The 18,357-nt window shown below is 42.5% G+C and overlaps 1 protein-coding gene across 3 annotated transcripts in view; it reads left to right on the top strand.

Moving 5' to 3' along the window:
• Positions 1-18,357, top strand: part of SYT14 (synaptotagmin 14) — a 165,703-nt gene that overhangs the window by 57,139 nt on the left and 90,207 nt on the right. For all 3 annotated transcript variants that reach the window (XM_083175663.1, XM_083175662.1, XM_083175664.1), the window contains exons 3-4: positions 3,776-3,928; positions 15,163-15,357. In XM_083175663.1, the coding sequence (XP_083031789.1) occupies positions 3,776-3,928; positions 15,163-15,357 (348 nt within the window). The remainder of the gene's footprint in view (positions 1-3,775; positions 3,929-15,162; positions 15,358-18,357) is intronic.

Here is an 18,357-nt window from a genome sequence, read left to right as displayed (position 1 = left end):
AGCAGCATTTAAAATGGATTGTAGTGGCGAGAGTCTGTTCTTGGGAAGACCAGTTAGGAGACTATTGCAATAATCAATGCGAGATATAATGAGTGCATGGATAAAAGATTTAGGAGTGTCGTGTGAGATAATGTCATATTTTAGATATGTTTTTTAGATGCATGTAACATGATTTGGAGACAGATTGAATGTGGGGAAGAAAGGACAGTTCAGAGTCGAGGATGACCCCTAAGCAACAAGCTTGTGGGGTAGGGTAGATTGTCGAGTTGTCAACAGTGATGGAGATATCATTGATCATCAGTGATGATGATAATAATGAATGGGCCCCTATATAGCTTAATGTATTCTGATGATGATTATGATTATTTTTTTGATCTTTAAAAGTTGATTTTCTTAAGATACTCTCTCTTGGCACCATGCTATTCTGAAGATGCATTTTGTTGAAGCTTGCAATTATTGTTTGTTTGTTAGTGCCATGCTATTATGAAGATGCTCTTTGTTTTTGTTGGGCTTGGTCTGTATTGCCATTAGTTTAGGAAAGGAAGACTCCACTTTATCTCTCAATTTGTAAAATCTAAAGCAGGGGTTAGTAATGTAGCTAATACACTTAGTAAAATTATATAGGTATTAGAAAATTACACAGTAATTTGCATTATGGAAACTGCAACATATTATAGTAATACCCCTTTACATAGCAAAGCCGGTGCATCCACATTAAACAAACCTGGGTTTCGACCCACGTTATTTTGGCAATGTGAAAGGGATATTAGCGAGTTTTAACACTGGAATAATGACGCACACTGATAAAACTAAACTGAGTTTACTGTACACAACGTTGCCCATTTCTTGGTGCTTCTTAAAAGTAGCTTAAATAGCATAATTTGAAGCCCCAGTCTGCTTTGAAATCTTTCCCCGGGAGAGACCTTGCTGATGCAGTATATCTATCATGTGTTTTGTTGCTGTCCATGGCGTGTTCCATGGTGTGCTCCTCACACAGTTTAATGCCACCAACACAGCTGTTTCAGGTAAAAACTTCTATTTTGAAAGTATTATACATATTTTTTTCCAGACCTCACAAGCATGCATGATGTGAACGGTACACACAGTGGCGTAACTATCATCCCGCAGCCCCCGCGGTGGCGGGGAGGCGCTGAGGGTGTGTGGGTGCTGGGGGGGCTGCGGGACTATTGTTACTCACTGGTTGCCTTCTGCCGCCGGCACTTTTATGTGCACCGGGTCCCAGCTCTCCCGAGTCCCGGCTACTGCTGCAGCCGCAGCGCTGCTAATGCAAAAAGGTGACACTTGGAAAATGGCTGCCCCCATACCGCAGACAGTTTTTCGGCTGCGGTATGGGGGCAGCCATTTTCCAAGTGTCACTTTTCATTAGCAGGCTTAGCAGCAGTAAACGGGAGAGCCGGGACCCGGCGCAGACGGATGTGGCCCGAGGTAACACACACACAAACCCCCCCTCCCCCTGCCGTACCCCGGCTCCCCTCCGCTTGTGTTTTTTTACCCGGGGGGGGGGGGGGGCGCCTCCTACATTGTCGGCAGGGGGGCGCAGAAACACTAGTTACGCCACTGGGTACACATATGCAAATTCTCTAATTAGCAATCAACTTTATATCAGGCCGATAATTCTGACATAATGAACAAATCTATTTGCACCTGTATATATGTATCCTTTTTTTTTAATGATAGGAAGGTCCTGTTTCAGTAATACATGTACTGTATGTAAACATTAAAATGCCTAAACAGCTAATACTGTACATGCCATTGTGCATCTACAGATAGGTCCACATGCATCTAGCCTCTGCTCGTTAGACAGCCCTCCTAGTTGCGCCGTGCCATGGTGCCGAGCATCTTTTTATGCAACTTTTCCATTAAAAGGCATCTTCTTCGAACCGCAGCTCATTCTGCAAATTAAATGATACATTAGTGTTTTCCTGGAAACACTGTAACATAGCATTTTATATGCAGATACAGCACCATATATGTGGAGCTTACACCCATTCCCAAATCTTAACTTGTGTGTCCTCATTTTCGTGCTAATTATGAACATTTGTAATTCTTTGTATGGAGTGGTGTCTATGCCCATTCACAAAGCTGGGCATATATAGATGATGCAAAAAAAGCATGTTTTCCTACTTTTCTTTGCTGTCTAGTATAGAATGGTGCTAGTGTGCAGTGACGATGTCAGATATCATGCCAAGCGTATAGTACATACAGGGACATTCTGCTCACAGAGATAAGTGCGTAATGGAATATACACATTTAGCGCTGCTCAGTGGGAACATCTACAGCACAGCTGCAACAACCGCTCTGTGTTCATATGTAGTGCACCTTTCCATCCAGCTTCAGTACTATCAAAGTTTAAATATGTTATCTACATACAATGGCTGCAGCCTTACGGTATAACTGAGAATGTTGCCTAATGGGGCATACAGACACTTCAATGTGGCGGCTGTCAATACCAATTTGATATTGACGGCCGGGGTGGTGCCAGCATCGAAGAGCAAGTCTATTTCTGCTTTTGGTCCGTGTGCCACGGGGCCACACATTGGGATCAAATCTGGATCGAAGGCAGTAAACACTGTTTAATTTTGATTCGATTTTGCTTCTAGAAGCAAAAATCGAATTGAAACCGTGTCCAAATCGAAGCGTGTGTACGCCCCATTACAATTCGCTGGGAATCACAGACGCCAATGAAGTATGTAATTGCAGTAGTTCCCAGGAGAACTAAAATATCGGATACATTTATATTGTATTAAAAATCAATGATCCTGCTAATGCTGTGTGTTGCATCATGCAAATTTCGGAGCCTTTTGTCCAATTGTAATAAGCACCAGTGTGATTTTGGTGATATATCCTCTAGAATCTCTAGATTGTTCACATAGTAGAGAGATGTTTTACTACTGTGCATACATTAGAAATGTGCTGCATGTTCTTGTGCAGTAAATATTTAGAGAGATGCTTTATCGCTCACATTGCAGGTCATATTCAAACTAATAATCTGCACCTCCCTTACACCTAGTCTATGCTTTGATGGAGGCATCTAAATACACTAAATACGCACCCTTGTAAACCAGGAGAAGGGCTGAAACTGTCATTAGCACAAAGGGGGTTATTTTGGTTCACTCTTTCTGACAAATTCCTTCTTAGATGGACAAAATCATGTGCACTGCATGGGGGCAGATGCAACATGTGCAGAGAGACTTAGATTTGGATGAGTTATTTTGTTTCTGTGCAGGGAAAATACTGGCTGCTTTATTTTTCCACTGCAATATAGATCTCACTTTGAAGTAAAACCCCACCCAAATCTAATTCTCTATGCACATGTTACATCTGCCCCACCTGCAGTGCACATGGTTTTGTCCGTCTAAGAAGGAATTTGTCAGAATCAAAATAACCCCCAAAGTCACGGACACAACTACAGCAAAATAAACTAAAGTATTCGCAGCAATTTAAAATTAGGCCTTAAAAGCGGCAATTATTTTAAAAGTCTAACATGCTTTTGACTCTTAACTGATTGCTGCTTTAATCCCATCAACGAAATCACTGAAATCACGACTTTCATTTTGGCCTATAATTATTTTCTCATTGTGTAACTAGTTAAAAGCCAGTCAAAAATGACTGCTCCTGCAATGTACTTTCACTTTGAGCTGTGACAGTTTTTAGCCCACAAACTGCTTCTACCACCAATGTCTGTCTTCACAGCTATGTCTTTGCATGTGTTATAAGCTACTGCTTCGCTAACTACATGTATTTCTCCTTCTAGTGTCTCCAGAGGCTATTGGGTTTCTTTCAGCAGTCGGTGTGTCCATTGTTCTCCTCTTATTACTTTTTCTCTACATTAACAAGAAAATGTGTTTTGGGATTACTGGAGGTTTCCAGAGAGGTGGTTCTGAATTTGGTGCAAAGAATCATCAAGGTGAGAAAACGTTATAATTACTGTGAACTATTCTGGTTGGTCCTGGCAAAGCAAAGAAATAAGGCCCCTACACACCTATTCATAATTAAAAAAAAAAAAGGAATATATTATAAATGACCATACCTGCTGTCCTGTGCCATCTCTACACATGCTTTCAAACAGTGAATTTCTATTAGCAATTTGATTGGTGGTTAGCTTCACCAATAGACCAACGAGCATGCTGACAGCCATTTACTGGCTGCAGACTGTGAGGCTGTAGCTATATCAAAGTTCTGCTATAGGAAGACCAAAAATGCCTCATGAGCCGATCTCTCCCTATCCTACTGTAGTTGCGGGTGAGCACCATTGTGATCCTTTTAAGCATTATTATCTTCCTACAATGACATAAAGCAACCCAACTTCTTGCCCAAATGAACTTACAATTTGAGAAATGTGGAAAACATTTGTTACAACATATGGAGCAGATGTTCCCAACCTCGGTCCTCAGCAGTTCATATTTTCAAGGTCTCCATCACAAGTGAAAAATTTAGCTCCACCTGTGGAGATGTCAGTGAACAATGAGTACCCCTGTGCACCTGCCGGGTGACCTGGAAAACGTGAACTATTGAGGGTACTTGAGGACCAAGCTTGGGAACCACTGAGTTAGCGTAAAACCAGTTGTGGCCAGAATAAGGCTCTGGAGGTCCTTGGGGACTTAAGACAGGGGGGCCTAAGTATGAGCAATATCGGGGGAGGGGAGGTCGGGCGGCGAGGAGGACCGGCGGCGACTGCGGGGGAGGTGACGGGGACCCGCGCCAGGCTCCGTTGCCACGGGGCACCCGGCCGTCTCGTGCGCGCATGCCCCTGGCAGTAGCCTGCCGCTGGCGGGGGCTGGCAATATAATCGACAGCCCCTGCAAAGATGTAGCCGGCTACATCTGTAGTATAGTGACATCATTATGTCCCTGCTCCATACATGCAGTAGTTAACAATATAGTTAATGTTAACTATAGTTAACATTATTGAGCATATACCCTAGATCAGGGGTGGGCAATAAGCCGCCCTCCAGCTGTTGATGAACTACACACCTCAGCATGTCTTGCCTAAAGACCAAATACACATTGAAGACGGACAGCTCTATTTTAATTTTTGATCACTTTAATGCACATTTTTTTCACATTATTTTAATATTTCGCAGTTCTTAACAGTAGAATAAATAAAAGTTACGTTTTAATATTTTCTTGGGACACTAAAAACAATATATGGAACCTATGCTGATGAAATTTGTACATGTCAGCCCAGAGTGCCCCTTGTAGGAATTCTTTTTTCTTTCGTTGCTTGTATATAAATGCAGCTGTAGGACTCTCTCCTCTAAACATTGGTCAGCTACCCAGGTGCCCTTGCTAGGATCGGATAGAGAGGCCTGTGTCTCCCCCTGCTGGTGGGGACACATAACACGGCTTTATACCTTACGACGTGGCTTCGGACCCCAAAACACCATAATAAATCCTGCTTTTATTTGCAAATTCCCAGAGTGCCATGTGATGTATTCTACGCCAGCAGTAATTCCAATAAATCTGGGTCCGGTGCCCTCACTTCCAAATACAGGAGGGTATACAGCACGACAAGTGTGGCACTCAGGACTACTGGTAAATGATCACAGAGACACTGATGACATCTATACAGTATATATATGAAATTATACATACATACATACATACATACACACACACACAGTTATGCATGCTTTAGCTTTCTGGGTGTCTCAGCACATTTTAAGAGTATTTTGTTCATCCGGATTACTGCCGTCATGTCAACCAATGCTTTAGAGAGGGAGGTTGAGAATGTAACAAGAGAGAGCACCTTCTTCATGTATTATGGCCCAGAACGAGGAGAAAGGGTTTGGCTGGGCTGAGGAAATATTATTGTTTTTTTTGAATTGGGACATTGGTTATTTCATTGCTCTCCTTTCCAGACCCTCTTTTTGCTATGATGACATGCAGCTTAGAGGAAAAGGGTCCAGCAATCCTTCCCAGGTCCTACCAGGGTTTCGCGGGAAGGACCCAGGTAGGGCCCAGTGTATGAGATGGCTTTCCTGGTGCTTAGAGATGATGTCATCTTCAAGAACTGGTAGTAAATAGACTACACCCAAGTGCTGTGTGAACGGCGCTGGTCCAGGAAATGCACAGCTCTGGGCCACAGTGGGAACGGGGTCTGTTTGGTGCAAAAGGGGTATTAGTGATTTACTATTAATGTACATTGGGCTAAATGTAATAGACTGTGAGTTCTGGAGGCGCAGGACTTTTGTGTGAGTCTGTCCTTTTTTTAAATTTAAAGCAGCAAATATTTTTAAGACAAAACCCAACCAGTAATTTTATTTATGCTAAGTTATAGCTTAAAATATGACTAAAGAATCATCAAATATTCCCTCTTTGTATGTTAGTCCTTAAAGCACAATGGAGAATAATTCTACTGCACACTCTTCAGTAAGAACAGAAGTAGAATAAGACCTAAAATCAGAACATGCTCATTGAAAGAAAGTTACTAGTTGTGTGTCACCCTGGGACTGTAGTAGGTTGACTTTTGTATTGCTCTGAAAACATAATTCTAACCTGAAGAGAACAAGTGTGTCGAGCTGTTCGACGGCATGGGGTCTAGATCTGACTTCCCTTGTTATTGAGAACCTTTTTCAGCTAATAAAGCATTCGGTACTTGTGTATTATCACGGCGCCCATCGCATTGCATACCATAAGGCTTAATATGGTATGCAATGAGATGAGATGCGATGCGATGGGACCCGATCTTATACAATTTAAAATTGTATACCATTGTATATGGCATACAATGAGATGAGATACGATTTTAAATTGTATAAGCACTCTAATGGTTACTTTCAATGTTAATTGGCCCCCATATAAGATGTTGAATTGTATAATCACCCAAATGGGTGCTTACAATGTTAAATGCACCCCCACGCCACCCCCACTATCAACGCCAACCCGAAGCTTGGTGAGCGCAGCGAGCCCGCGAGGGGCAGCGGTACGCGTCCTCCGACCTTTTCATACCCCCACTATCCATGTCGGCGTGGAGTTGACTTTACATAGTGTGGCGAGTGCAGTGAGCCACCGAGCCCGAAGCGCGGCGAGCGCAGCGAGCCCCGCGAGGGGACGCGTAATACATGTAAAGTAAAACGCGGCCCCTCGCTGCGCTCGCCACGCATCGGGCTCGGTGGCTCGCTGCGCTCGCCACACTATATCAAATAAACTCCACGCCAACATGGATAGTGGGGGTATGAAAAGGTCAGAGGACGCGTACCGCCGCCCCTCGCTGGCTCGTTGCGCTCGCCACGCTTCGGGTTGGCGTTGATAGTGGGGATGGCGTGGGGGTGCATTTAACATTGTTAGCACTCATTAGGGTGCTTATACAATTAAAAATCTTATAGGGGGGCCAATTAACATTGAAAGCACCCATTAGTGTGCTTATACAATTTAAAATCGTATCTTATCTCATTGTATGCCATTGTATGCCATATACAATGGTATACAATTTTTAATTGTATAAGATGCCATAAGATGGAAATCGTGGGCGCCGTGCTAATACACAAGTACCAAGCATTCATATATTGTCAGCTAGTATAAGCCCATTATTTCTAACCTAGCCAGATAATACATGTATACATTTGTGGGTAGAGCCACAAAAACAATCAACTTTTTTTCTTTTGTCTGTAATGTCCATGTAGACTGTAAGCAATTTGACATGGGTATCAGCACGCACGCTAAACCATAATGCTAGCATGCACTTTCTGTTCAATATATGATGACAGGGCCGGGGGTTATTGGAAAGATTCTGGGAGGGTAACGTCTTGCATTTTCCAGCTGAAGCCATGTCTTTGCATTAGCAGTATACCAGGAGTCTTATGACACAGTATAATGTTACCCTGGTATTCCATTATTGTTTTTAAAATATAAGGTTGCAATCAGAACTTTGTGGGCCCCATGCAATATATTGTAAGGGCCCCTATCTTAGTGCCTCTTGACAGACACCTCTCCTCAGCAGTTATTAATTGTGTGTCCCTTAATAGTGCCCTAGTTCAGTTTCTAAACATTAGTAGTGTCCGTTATTATTATACCCCAAAGCATTGTGATGGTTCAATTTATGAACCATAGTAGTGTACTAGTTCAGGTTAATGTCAAATTGTAGAGCTGCCAGTAGACAATGTGACACGATCCCCATGCCAATTCACACAGGTGCCCCTAGTTTATGTTGTGCCAAAAAACTGCCCCCTGTTCATTCTGTGCCATATTTGAGTGCCCTCCAGGTCAAACTTTGCCATGTTACAGTGCTCAAGTTTTAATTTTGCATGCAGATCTGGGGAATTGGAATTAAAAACCTGGGACCTGGCCCCCCTAAGACTCTGGACCCATAACGTTGGCACCGCTTGCATCCGCTATAGTTACCCCCATATAGATAGATATGAATTTGACTGTTCCATGTTTGTCGATTGAAAAAAAATATATTTTATTTTGTGATGTCTGATTCGTAAAGCTTTTTGCAATATACTGTTCTGGACTTTGCTGTATGTTACTATGCTTACATGATGTCACTGTTACCACAGAGATCACTATTTGCCCACTCCACACCATATATGAAATCAAAAAACATCTGGATTGCAAGAGGACATGTTATTAACAGACTGAGCCTGTGACTGCTCATACCAATAGTCTTATCATTGAGAAACTGTTGAAAATTTAGAACTTCATTGTGCTCTGAGTGAATTTTTTTTTGCCTAATATATTTGAAGAAGTAGCTTTTGGTGATGGCATTTTTCAAGAGCTTTCAGCAAAGTATCAACCTCCCATCCATGTCTTCCATAGTGGACACTCTAAGTAGTGCCGTTGATGGCTTGGCCAGTGCTGTTGAGGAGGTCAGTTATAATGTGGCGGACTCAGTAACGGAGCAGGTTACAAGTATGATACATGGGCTACGTACAGAAGAAGAAGAAACTCAGATGGAACAGGGACATGAAAGCGTTAAAACCAAAGAGGACAATCAAATACCTAAAGACAATTCCAAAAAGTACTATGGTACTAATTCAGGTCTAGCAAACATTCATACCAGTGGAGATGGAGCTACTGTTTCAAGTCATCAAGGTTCTTCAGAAGGAAGCAGGAAAGAAAGGAGACCAAAATATGACAACTCTCATGATGTCAATTCCAGCAGGCATCATCGGGACATGGAACACTCGTCTGATTGCAGTGCCCTTCCAGGCTCACAGACCGAAGGAAGAGGTCAACAGTATCATCCTAATGAGATCTCCGAGGACGCCGCTGGACGAGGTGATACCCTGGATGGTGCAGAAAGAAGAGGGAGATCTAAGCACAAGGCAAATAAATCAACGGATAGTAAAACCAGTGATCATGATGTCACCAATCAGGTGTCAAAAACATCAAGAAAAAGGTCACCTAGAATTGACAATGACTTAGCGACATCTCAGTCTGATGGAGTAAACTGCTCGTTAGACAAAGCAAATAATCAAAAACAACATCAACTTTCAAATGGGAAAGAAGCTAATGGAAACCAAGCCAACAGCTTACCAGCTAGAAAGCAGAGGAACCGCAGTGAAGATCACAGGGAATGCAATGTAAAACATCGTGCTAGTCCATCTAATACAGCTAATGAGATAAGAAATGGTAAAGGTAAAGATGCTCCTCTTCACAAGGGTAAGGATAGCTGCAAACAGAAGTCACATGAGAAGAAAGCACCAGACAAAGGTAAACTGCTCTTCCACTTTTGGTGTGCAACAACCCTTGAGTGCTCTCCTTCTTCTTCTACCTTCCGACTGACTATTTTATTTTTTCCCATTCCTTCAAATCTATTTATCACCGGTAGATGGAGCCATTTGGTGGGCTACACCAATCTCCCTAGGAACAGAGGGCTAATAGACTGATAATAGTGAATTGATAAGCTGCGTTATTGTGAATAATAATGTACTGTAGTTTTTTAGCCAGCTATAGCCATAGAATGATTATTTAGCCATATAGCCATTCTAAAGAACATAACTGTAGTCAGCAAATGATCCTATTTAATATGTACCATCATGGGTAGATCCCATACAGAAACAAATATTAAACCAAATGCTTGTGAGTGATTAGAAGATGTGTCCTTAATACGCCATGCGTTGCAAGATGCCTGGGGTTAGTGAGCCACGGTTTGCTCTGAGTGTCTTATTTTGCCTTTTTCATGTAAATGTGCTTCTGAGTCACAATGCAAATGTGACTGATTAACTTGTTGTGGTCCCATAAGACTCTGCTAATGTTGGCCATCTTTTCTGCCTCTGTTTTGCTCAAAAGTGCATCTTTGTCACAATGCGATGCCACTAGGATGCACCAGGAGACTGCGCTGATTTGATGTGCATCATTTATATGTCTGAGTGCAACTGAGTCGGAATGTGTTTACAAAACATGGAAGAATTTGGTCTGAAAAGAAGCCACAGCTGTTGCATTATAGCACTTTTTATACATATTACCATGACGCACATTTCTGCAAAAAAGACGCCTCACGCAAGCTGCGGCACACAGGAGCGGGCACACCAAGAAAGAATGTTTGCCATGACCACCAATAGTGAATGAGGTCATCTGTCACATGACCCTATAACTTTTATTTATTTTATTACTGTCACACATGAATCTCTATTTATTAAGGGGTATATTCAATACCGCTGGCGAGCGGTGACAGCGAGCAGGGCTTCCTGCTCACTGTCACTGCTCACCCTATCAGTATTCAAATGCACAAGAAAGGTTGGATATATACTCAAATTTGCGCAAAGGCAGCAGCTGGTGTATGGTAAGAAAAATGGGGTGTTCTTCAGCACCCCTAAAGAATTTCAATAGTGTGATAAGAAGAATATTTCAGACCTCCACCTGCGCGTACCTTATATTATATAAGATCCTTTCAAACAATAAGGTTCCCTTCAATATAGTTTGGCATGTCATAAATCCATATGAAAAAGAAAAAAGTTGCAGGAATAGTGTAACACAGTTTTAATAGATTCCAAACAACATATAATAAACATATAATGAAAAACTTGCATAAAAAACTTATTTGACAGATAAGAAGATTTTGGCACACAGGCACAAAAGTCCCCCCTTTGAGGTAAACAGCTGAAATGGTTTTTACCAGTTGTAGTGGAACTGTCTGATTAAGGAACAGTTCAAACGCGTGTCAGTGAAGTCAGGGCAGCAGCCCGGGCAGCATATACTCTGGTCCACAAGTCCGCGGGTAAGCACCAAGTGACAGCCGGTGGCACCTCTCTGGGGAACGCCGACGCGTTTCAACCGCTATACGGTCTTTATCAAGGCTCCTTTTGCGTGTGTGCTGTGCCGTCCTGTATTCCCTTTTATTCACTCAGTCCGCTCGTAATTGATTCCCCCGTCTGCGGGCAGCGTCACCGGAAGTGATGTATCGTCTGTCAACTTTGCCGGAAGTTTTGCGGTAACTATGGTGATCATCGCTCCGTCCTGTACTTTGTTTGGTGGTAACTATGGGAGGCTCCGTAGCGTCCGTTCTTATTTGACAGAGGTTAGTTATGATCTTGAAGTAAATGTCCCAAACATACAAGAAAAACTCCAGGGACTGGAGATATGTGTTCTTATCATGCGGGCATATTGCTGCGAGTCCCAGCTGGACCGCCGATCACTCGTATCCAAAAATGCCCTGTTATCCTATGGGATGTGCTGGTTTTTTAAGCTCTTAGTTTCCAGTTGGTCCCAGATAGTTTGAAAGTGCAATGTGCGAAGAGAGAAAAAAATACATATGATTAGCAAACTGATACATATTTATACAAATAATATTTAAAAACAGGTAAATATTTCATTTTGGAAGAATTAAAAGAGGGCATTAAAAAGTTTACAAAGATTTAAAAACTCATAAAAACCATTTTAATTCAAAGTCCGCATTTAGTCCGTGCGGCTTGAGGGTATTGAATTCATAAATGAGTTTCATTTCTGCTTTTGCTAGCTGTGTGTCAATGTCTCTTCGTCTTCTATCACCCTCCACATATTTAGACGCGTTTCAACCGCTATACGGTCTTTATCAAGGCTCCTTTTGCGTCGCAAAAGGAGCCTTGATAAAGACCGTATAGCGGTTGAAACGCGTCTAAATATGTGGAGGGTGATAGAAGACGAAGAGACATTGACACACAGCTAGCAAAAGCAGAAATGAAACTCATTTATGAATTCAATACCCTCAAGCCGCACGGACTAAATGCGGACTTTGAATTAAAATGGTTTTTATGAGTTTTTAAATCTTTGTAAACTTTTTAATGCCCTCTTTTAATTCTTCCAAAATGAAATATTTACCTGTTTTTAAATATTATTTGTATAAATATGTATCAGTTTGCTAATCATATGTATTTTTTTCTCTCTTCGCACATTGCACTTTCAAACTATCTGGGACCAACTGGAAACTAAGAGCTTAAAAAACCAGCACATCCCATAGGATAACAGGGCATTTTTGGATACGAGTGATCGGCGGTCCAGCTGGGACTCGCAGCAATATGCCCGCATGATAAGAACACATATCTCCAGTCCCTGGAGTTTTTCTTGTATGTTTGGGACATTTACTTCAAGATCATAACTAACCTCTGTCAAATAAGAACGGACGCTACGGAGCCTCCCATAGTTACCACCAAACAAAGTACAGGACGGAGCGATGATCACCATAGTTACCGCAAAACTTCCGGCAAAGTTGACAGACGATACATCACTTCCGGTGACGCTGCCCGCAGACGGGGGAATCAATTACGAGCGGACTGAGTGAATAAAAGGGAATACAGGACGGCACAGCACACACGCAAAAGGAGCCTTGATAAAGACCGTATAGCGGTTGAAACGCGTCGGCGTTCCCCAGAGAGGTGCCACCGGCTGTCACTTGGTGCTTACCCGCGGACTTGTGGACCAGAGTATATGCTGCCCGGGCTGCTGCCCTGACTTCACTGACACGCGTTTGAACTGTTCCTTAATCAGACAGTTCCACTACAACTGGTAAAAACCATTTCAGCTGTTTACCTCAAAGGGGGGACTTTTGTGCCTGTGTGCCAAAATCTTCTTATCTGTCAAATAAGTTTTTTATGCAAGTTTTTCATTATATGTTTATTATATGTTGTTTGGAATCTATTAAAACTGTGTTACACTATTCCTGCAACTTTTTTCTTTTTCATATGGATTTATGACATGCCAAACTATATTGAAGGGAACCTTATTGTTTGAAAGGATCTTATATAATATAAGGTACGCGCAGGTGGAGGTCTGAAATATTCTTCTTATCACCCTATCAGTATTCAACTGACCCCCACCCCCCTTATACGCCGATTCCCCCTCGCTCTGTTGTTTAAAGGAGGGGGACCATTTTGTGACAGCGAGGATTCCCCTGGAACGTTGAATAGGGCGAGCGGTCGGCAAGGGGGTTAAACAGTGAGGATTGCTGGTTTTCTGCGATCCTCGCTGTTTAACCCCCTCGCGGGCCGCTGTGAGCGACATTGAATACTACCCTAAGTCTTCAGCATCCACATTAGTAAAGACAGTGAGTGTAGAGTAGGCAAATCTTTTAGATGTGCCTGATGGTTCTATGAAGTCTCGAGAACATAATGTTGTTAATAATCTGGAAGAGTAGCCCCTGGCACAGAGAGTAAGATGATGAAAGTCGTAATTATTTTCTATTACTTTAGCTCTCTGTTTACTAGTTTGGATAATTATCATTAAATATGCAATTTGGGATGGTTTATGAGTAAATACGTGTGGATGGTTAGGACAGGGATTTAAGTGATTGGCATAGTAAGGTGTTCGGGAGCATTCATGGGCTCTGAGACTGGGGCAATGTTCAGGAATGAGTCTGAATCAAGTATTGTGCGTCTGCCAATCTACCGACGCAGATTACAAAGGCTGTCTATATAATCCATGGAAATAAAGCAGTGAAATTATTTGTGGTTTTCTAAGTAAGTGTAAAATGTTTTGTTTGAAAAGGTTATAAACGTTGTATATACAGCATTGTAGATATTTAGAAATATATATTCTATTATACAATACACACTGGGGAGATTTATTTAGACACACGTTGTGTCCTGCAGCCTCTGCTCTCGGATTAAGGCGGTCATCCTAATCCATACTGCGAATTCCCAACGGTGAACGATGGTGATGGACTGCGTTTTTTTGCTAATGCGTACGTGCAGGCCATCTGAGCGAGTAGACACCGGCCTGTTTGCACGGAGCAGTGCAGGCGGGGGGCCATAGACTTGATTCACGCTCATGGGAACTCCCAGCATTTTATGGGTGCCCCATGAAAATGCTGGGCGTTCCCATGGGAATTCGCCCGTGACGCGGGTGCCGGGGGCAGGCAGATGGCACCTGGAAGTGGAAGTACAGGGCTAGGGAGGAGGAGGTCACTGGTCCGGGCAGCAGGGCAGGAGGCTGCCCGGACTCATGTTCATCGTTACTGGTCAGTGTGGGGTGGCGTGGGTCACGATACCCCATCACGGTAACATCAGTGCTCACATTTTAATGCATTCTAAAATGCGGTAAAAATTCTGATAACGAGGTTTTTACTTTAATTTTGCTTAGGGCATCCAGACCAATATGTTATTACATAGAATGTATTACTATTTTGCTGAGATTAAGGGCAATGTGCAGCCCTCAGTGGGCTGTCAACAGGGCAGCAGAGAGCCTGGTCGGTCCCAGGAATGTTTCAGTGGGTGTGGTCTAAATTTGTGAGGCATGGACATACACCCTTAGTATAAAATACAGAATAAAATAGCACTTTAAGCCCCACCCTGGCCACACTGCAGCCCAGCACACAGCAGCATGTGCTGAGTAGAGAAGAGCAGCTGCCAGGTAATGGGGCCCCTTAATCAGACCTGGCCCCGTGTAGTACCCCCCTCCCCTCCTCTCACTGCGACCCCTAAGTATACGCGGATTACCATCACTGCATGCTTTATTGAGTTACTGGCTCATATGAAGGTTTGTAGCTTTCTTGCCATATAAAATATTAATTTCTTGATTCATATTATGTCAAAACAAAATATATGTCTATCACATGTTTCTGCTTCCGTTACTGTGTGTATATTTGTTACCCTGTCCTCACACCTCTCCAGATGTTTACACCTATATTTTCATCCTTAAAAGAAAGGTTTAGCGGACATGTATTTATATATTTACAGTCTACCATAATGACATTTCTAGCGGGATGTTTATCTGTTTTACATAGGCCGAGACCTCCACGGGTCATCGTCAGAAAGTGAAGATGAAGGCCTGGGAAAGTACCACGAGGCCCGGAGTCGTCTGCATGGGTCCAAACCTGCCTCAGACAAGCAGCAGAATTATATGTGGGAGACCAGACAGAAATACAGCCCCCTGTCGGCAGAGTATGATGGATACAGCAGCGAAGTCTCCGCAGATGAGGGTGAGATACCTAACGCATGTTCTGATCTGTATCATAGCTGACTACCCTCCTGCATTCTGCAGGAGACTCCCTGAAATAGCAGCAATCTCCCTCTCTCCCTCATTAGTCTAGCAATCTCCCTCATGTCACCTAGCCCACATTACACTGTTACATTTTTTGGGGGAAAAGGAATAAGAGACAGATACATTTACATTGAATCATCTGCACCATTTACAAGCATTTTAGCAAGTATAATAGCTCTTACTAACTGCTTTGGGGCTCATCTACATTTGGATATAAATAATTTTACAAGATTCCTCTCAGATGCAGAAGTACACACCCACACTTCTAGGTGCCACGTTCACAATCTCTTTTCACAATCTCTCCATATATGGAACTAGACACGCCCTTTGGGTGGAGTATGACACGCCCCCTCAGTGCGCCACTGTGCAAAATTCTACTACAACTATAATCTCCCTGAAACTAGTTTACGAAAGTAGACAAGTATGATCTGTATTGGTCATAGGAGTGCAGGAGTAGCTTTGGTGTCCTAGCTATACTTTATAACTGGGCTTTTAACAGTGATTACCACATGCATTATATAAAGGATTAGTGGCCTTTATGTACACAAAAGGAGGTTACTCTGGTTGACACGCATCGCTGCGAAGTTCATGTTGTCATTTTAAGCCTGCCCGCTGTTTGCACATGCCGCCGCCCCCCTTCGCAGGGAGAATTCGCCCACACGGCTGTGAATGGGTGTTTTGCATAAACGTCCATTCGCAGCCTACGGGCCCAATTCCACATCATTCAATGGTCGCCGACCATTGAATCATGTGGAAGGTACATGCAGGTGTCTTAGCTTTGCGTGTGTTCTGGAGTGGAACATGGCGGGCAGCCGGTGATGTCAGCTGCCGGCACCCACGTCACTGAGTAATTACATGGGAACGCCAGAGCCGAATTTCCCATTAGGCACGTGAGGCACCGGCCTGGGGGCGGCACTTGGATGCCTGTGATAGTACTGTCAGCCCAAAATGTACCAATAACTGCAAAATATCCACTGTACTGTACTATATTCCATCTTAAATAGAGTGTAAATAGATAGGACATGCAGATACTGCCCCTATAAACTGTCCTACTTAGTAAACATTATTGTTGTGCCTAGGGGGCGCCCTCATCCCTAAATCCGCCCCTGGGGAACGCCCAGTGTTTACATGGGAACACCCAGCACCCAAGCACTGGTGGGTGCGAGCGCCCGGCAAACAAAGTATAAATTGTGTATTGTATATTATTTAATGTTTTATTTTAAATCATTTTACAAGGGTGTACTAATTTCTTCATTATTTTATATGAAAGCAACAAATGATTAATAGTTTTATCATGCAGGCAAATTATGTTTTATGCTTCCCCTGGTACCCACAGCCAAAGGGTGTCATATATGGTCCAATGCTATTATAGATAGGGGCAAACCTCTTGCGGATTGGGTTTTCCCACCCTCCAAACCATTACCGAATTCATCTGGCGATATAGGGGTAAATTTACTAAGATGGAAGTTCTATTGAAAATACAGATGGGGCCATTCTTATTGTTGCTGGCACATCACCAGCCGCCTGTATCTGGTGACTGGCATCTGGCGAGACGTGCACGCATGAGCGTCTCCGACCCACGTGCGCCATATTCCCGTGGTGCTTACCGCACAAGGAGCGGCTCTGATGAGAGCGTCTCCATCTATAGGATGTTGCCCATAGCAAACCAATCAGATTCTACTACTTATTTATTTAGCGTCTTCTAGAAGATAATAGATCAAATCTGATTGGTTCCGATGGGCGACATTCCATCTTCAAAAAAAGCCCTATCGAGGAATCCAAAATCGTCTTGTGATTTGCTGTAAGTTGGAACTCTGTGTCATCATCGCAGCCAATGTCATTCACCCTTGGGAAATTTTTTGTTTTCTTGGGGTAGATTTATTAAGCTCGGTGAAGTGATAAAGTGTCTGGTTTTTATCACCGGCCAATAAGCTCCTACCTGTCTTTTTTCAAACCAAGCCTGTATCTTCACAGGTAGGAGCTGATTGGCCGGTGATAAAAACCAGACAGTTTGGGGGAAATTTACTAAAGGAAATTTGTAAAAAAAATAGGTGTATTTGTATCCAGAAATACACTTATTTTTGACATTTACTATCCCGAAAATAGGGCAATTCGTATTCGTATTGATAGCACATCAATACGACTACGAATTGACGTATTTTCGGGATAGTAAATGTCAAAAATAAGTGTATTTCTGGATACAAATACACCTATTTTTTTACAAATTTCCTTTAGTAAATTTCCCCCTTACTATCCCGAAAATACGGCAATTCGTACTCGTATTGATGTGCTATCAATACGAATTGCCGTATTTCGGTATAGTAAATGTCAAAAATAAGTGTATTTCTGGATACAAATACACCTATTTTTTTTTTCAAATTTTCTTTAGTAAATTTCCCCCTTTATCACTACACGAGCTTAATAAATCTGCCCCCCTGTTCTTTAGGAACCTGTGTTATGCAGAAAAGTCCCCTATTATACAGTTGTAATTGCTCCTGCAAATGTCCCAGTGATCTGTATGGCACAGGTCTGTGTTTCTGAGCTACAGTGAGTGACTCTTCTGTGGGAAAATCATAATATACAGTATCATCTTCTATACTTCCAGGATCTATGCAGTATAAAACCAATGACTGTCTGTTGATAGTAGCCAGTAAACACTTTTGCCTTCTGTGTGTCACTGTGGGTATTAATATTTATTGTGTCTGACTTTTTATGTAATGCTGTATATTATGTTTTGACTATAATAATACAGTATAATAATAGTGTCTTTGGTTTCCAAGAAAATGGTCACACAATCTAGCAGCCCAGCCTTTCACCGCCTTACTCCTTATGCTGTTTGTCTTGGAAACTATAAATCCTCATTTACACATTTTGATGAAAATGTGTGAGAAATAATCCTACTGTATCTCACATGCACGGTTCTCTCTAAATAACGCAT

Source organism: Crinia signifera, chromosome 3 (assembly GCF_055691185.1).
Source record: "Crinia signifera chromosome 3, ASM5569118v1, whole genome shotgun sequence".
Classification (NCBI taxonomy): domain Eukaryota; kingdom Metazoa; phylum Chordata; class Amphibia; order Anura; family Myobatrachidae; genus Crinia; species Crinia signifera.
The sequence above is the reverse complement of the archived record's forward strand: the minus strand, read 5'-3'. Positions and strand labels throughout refer to the sequence as shown.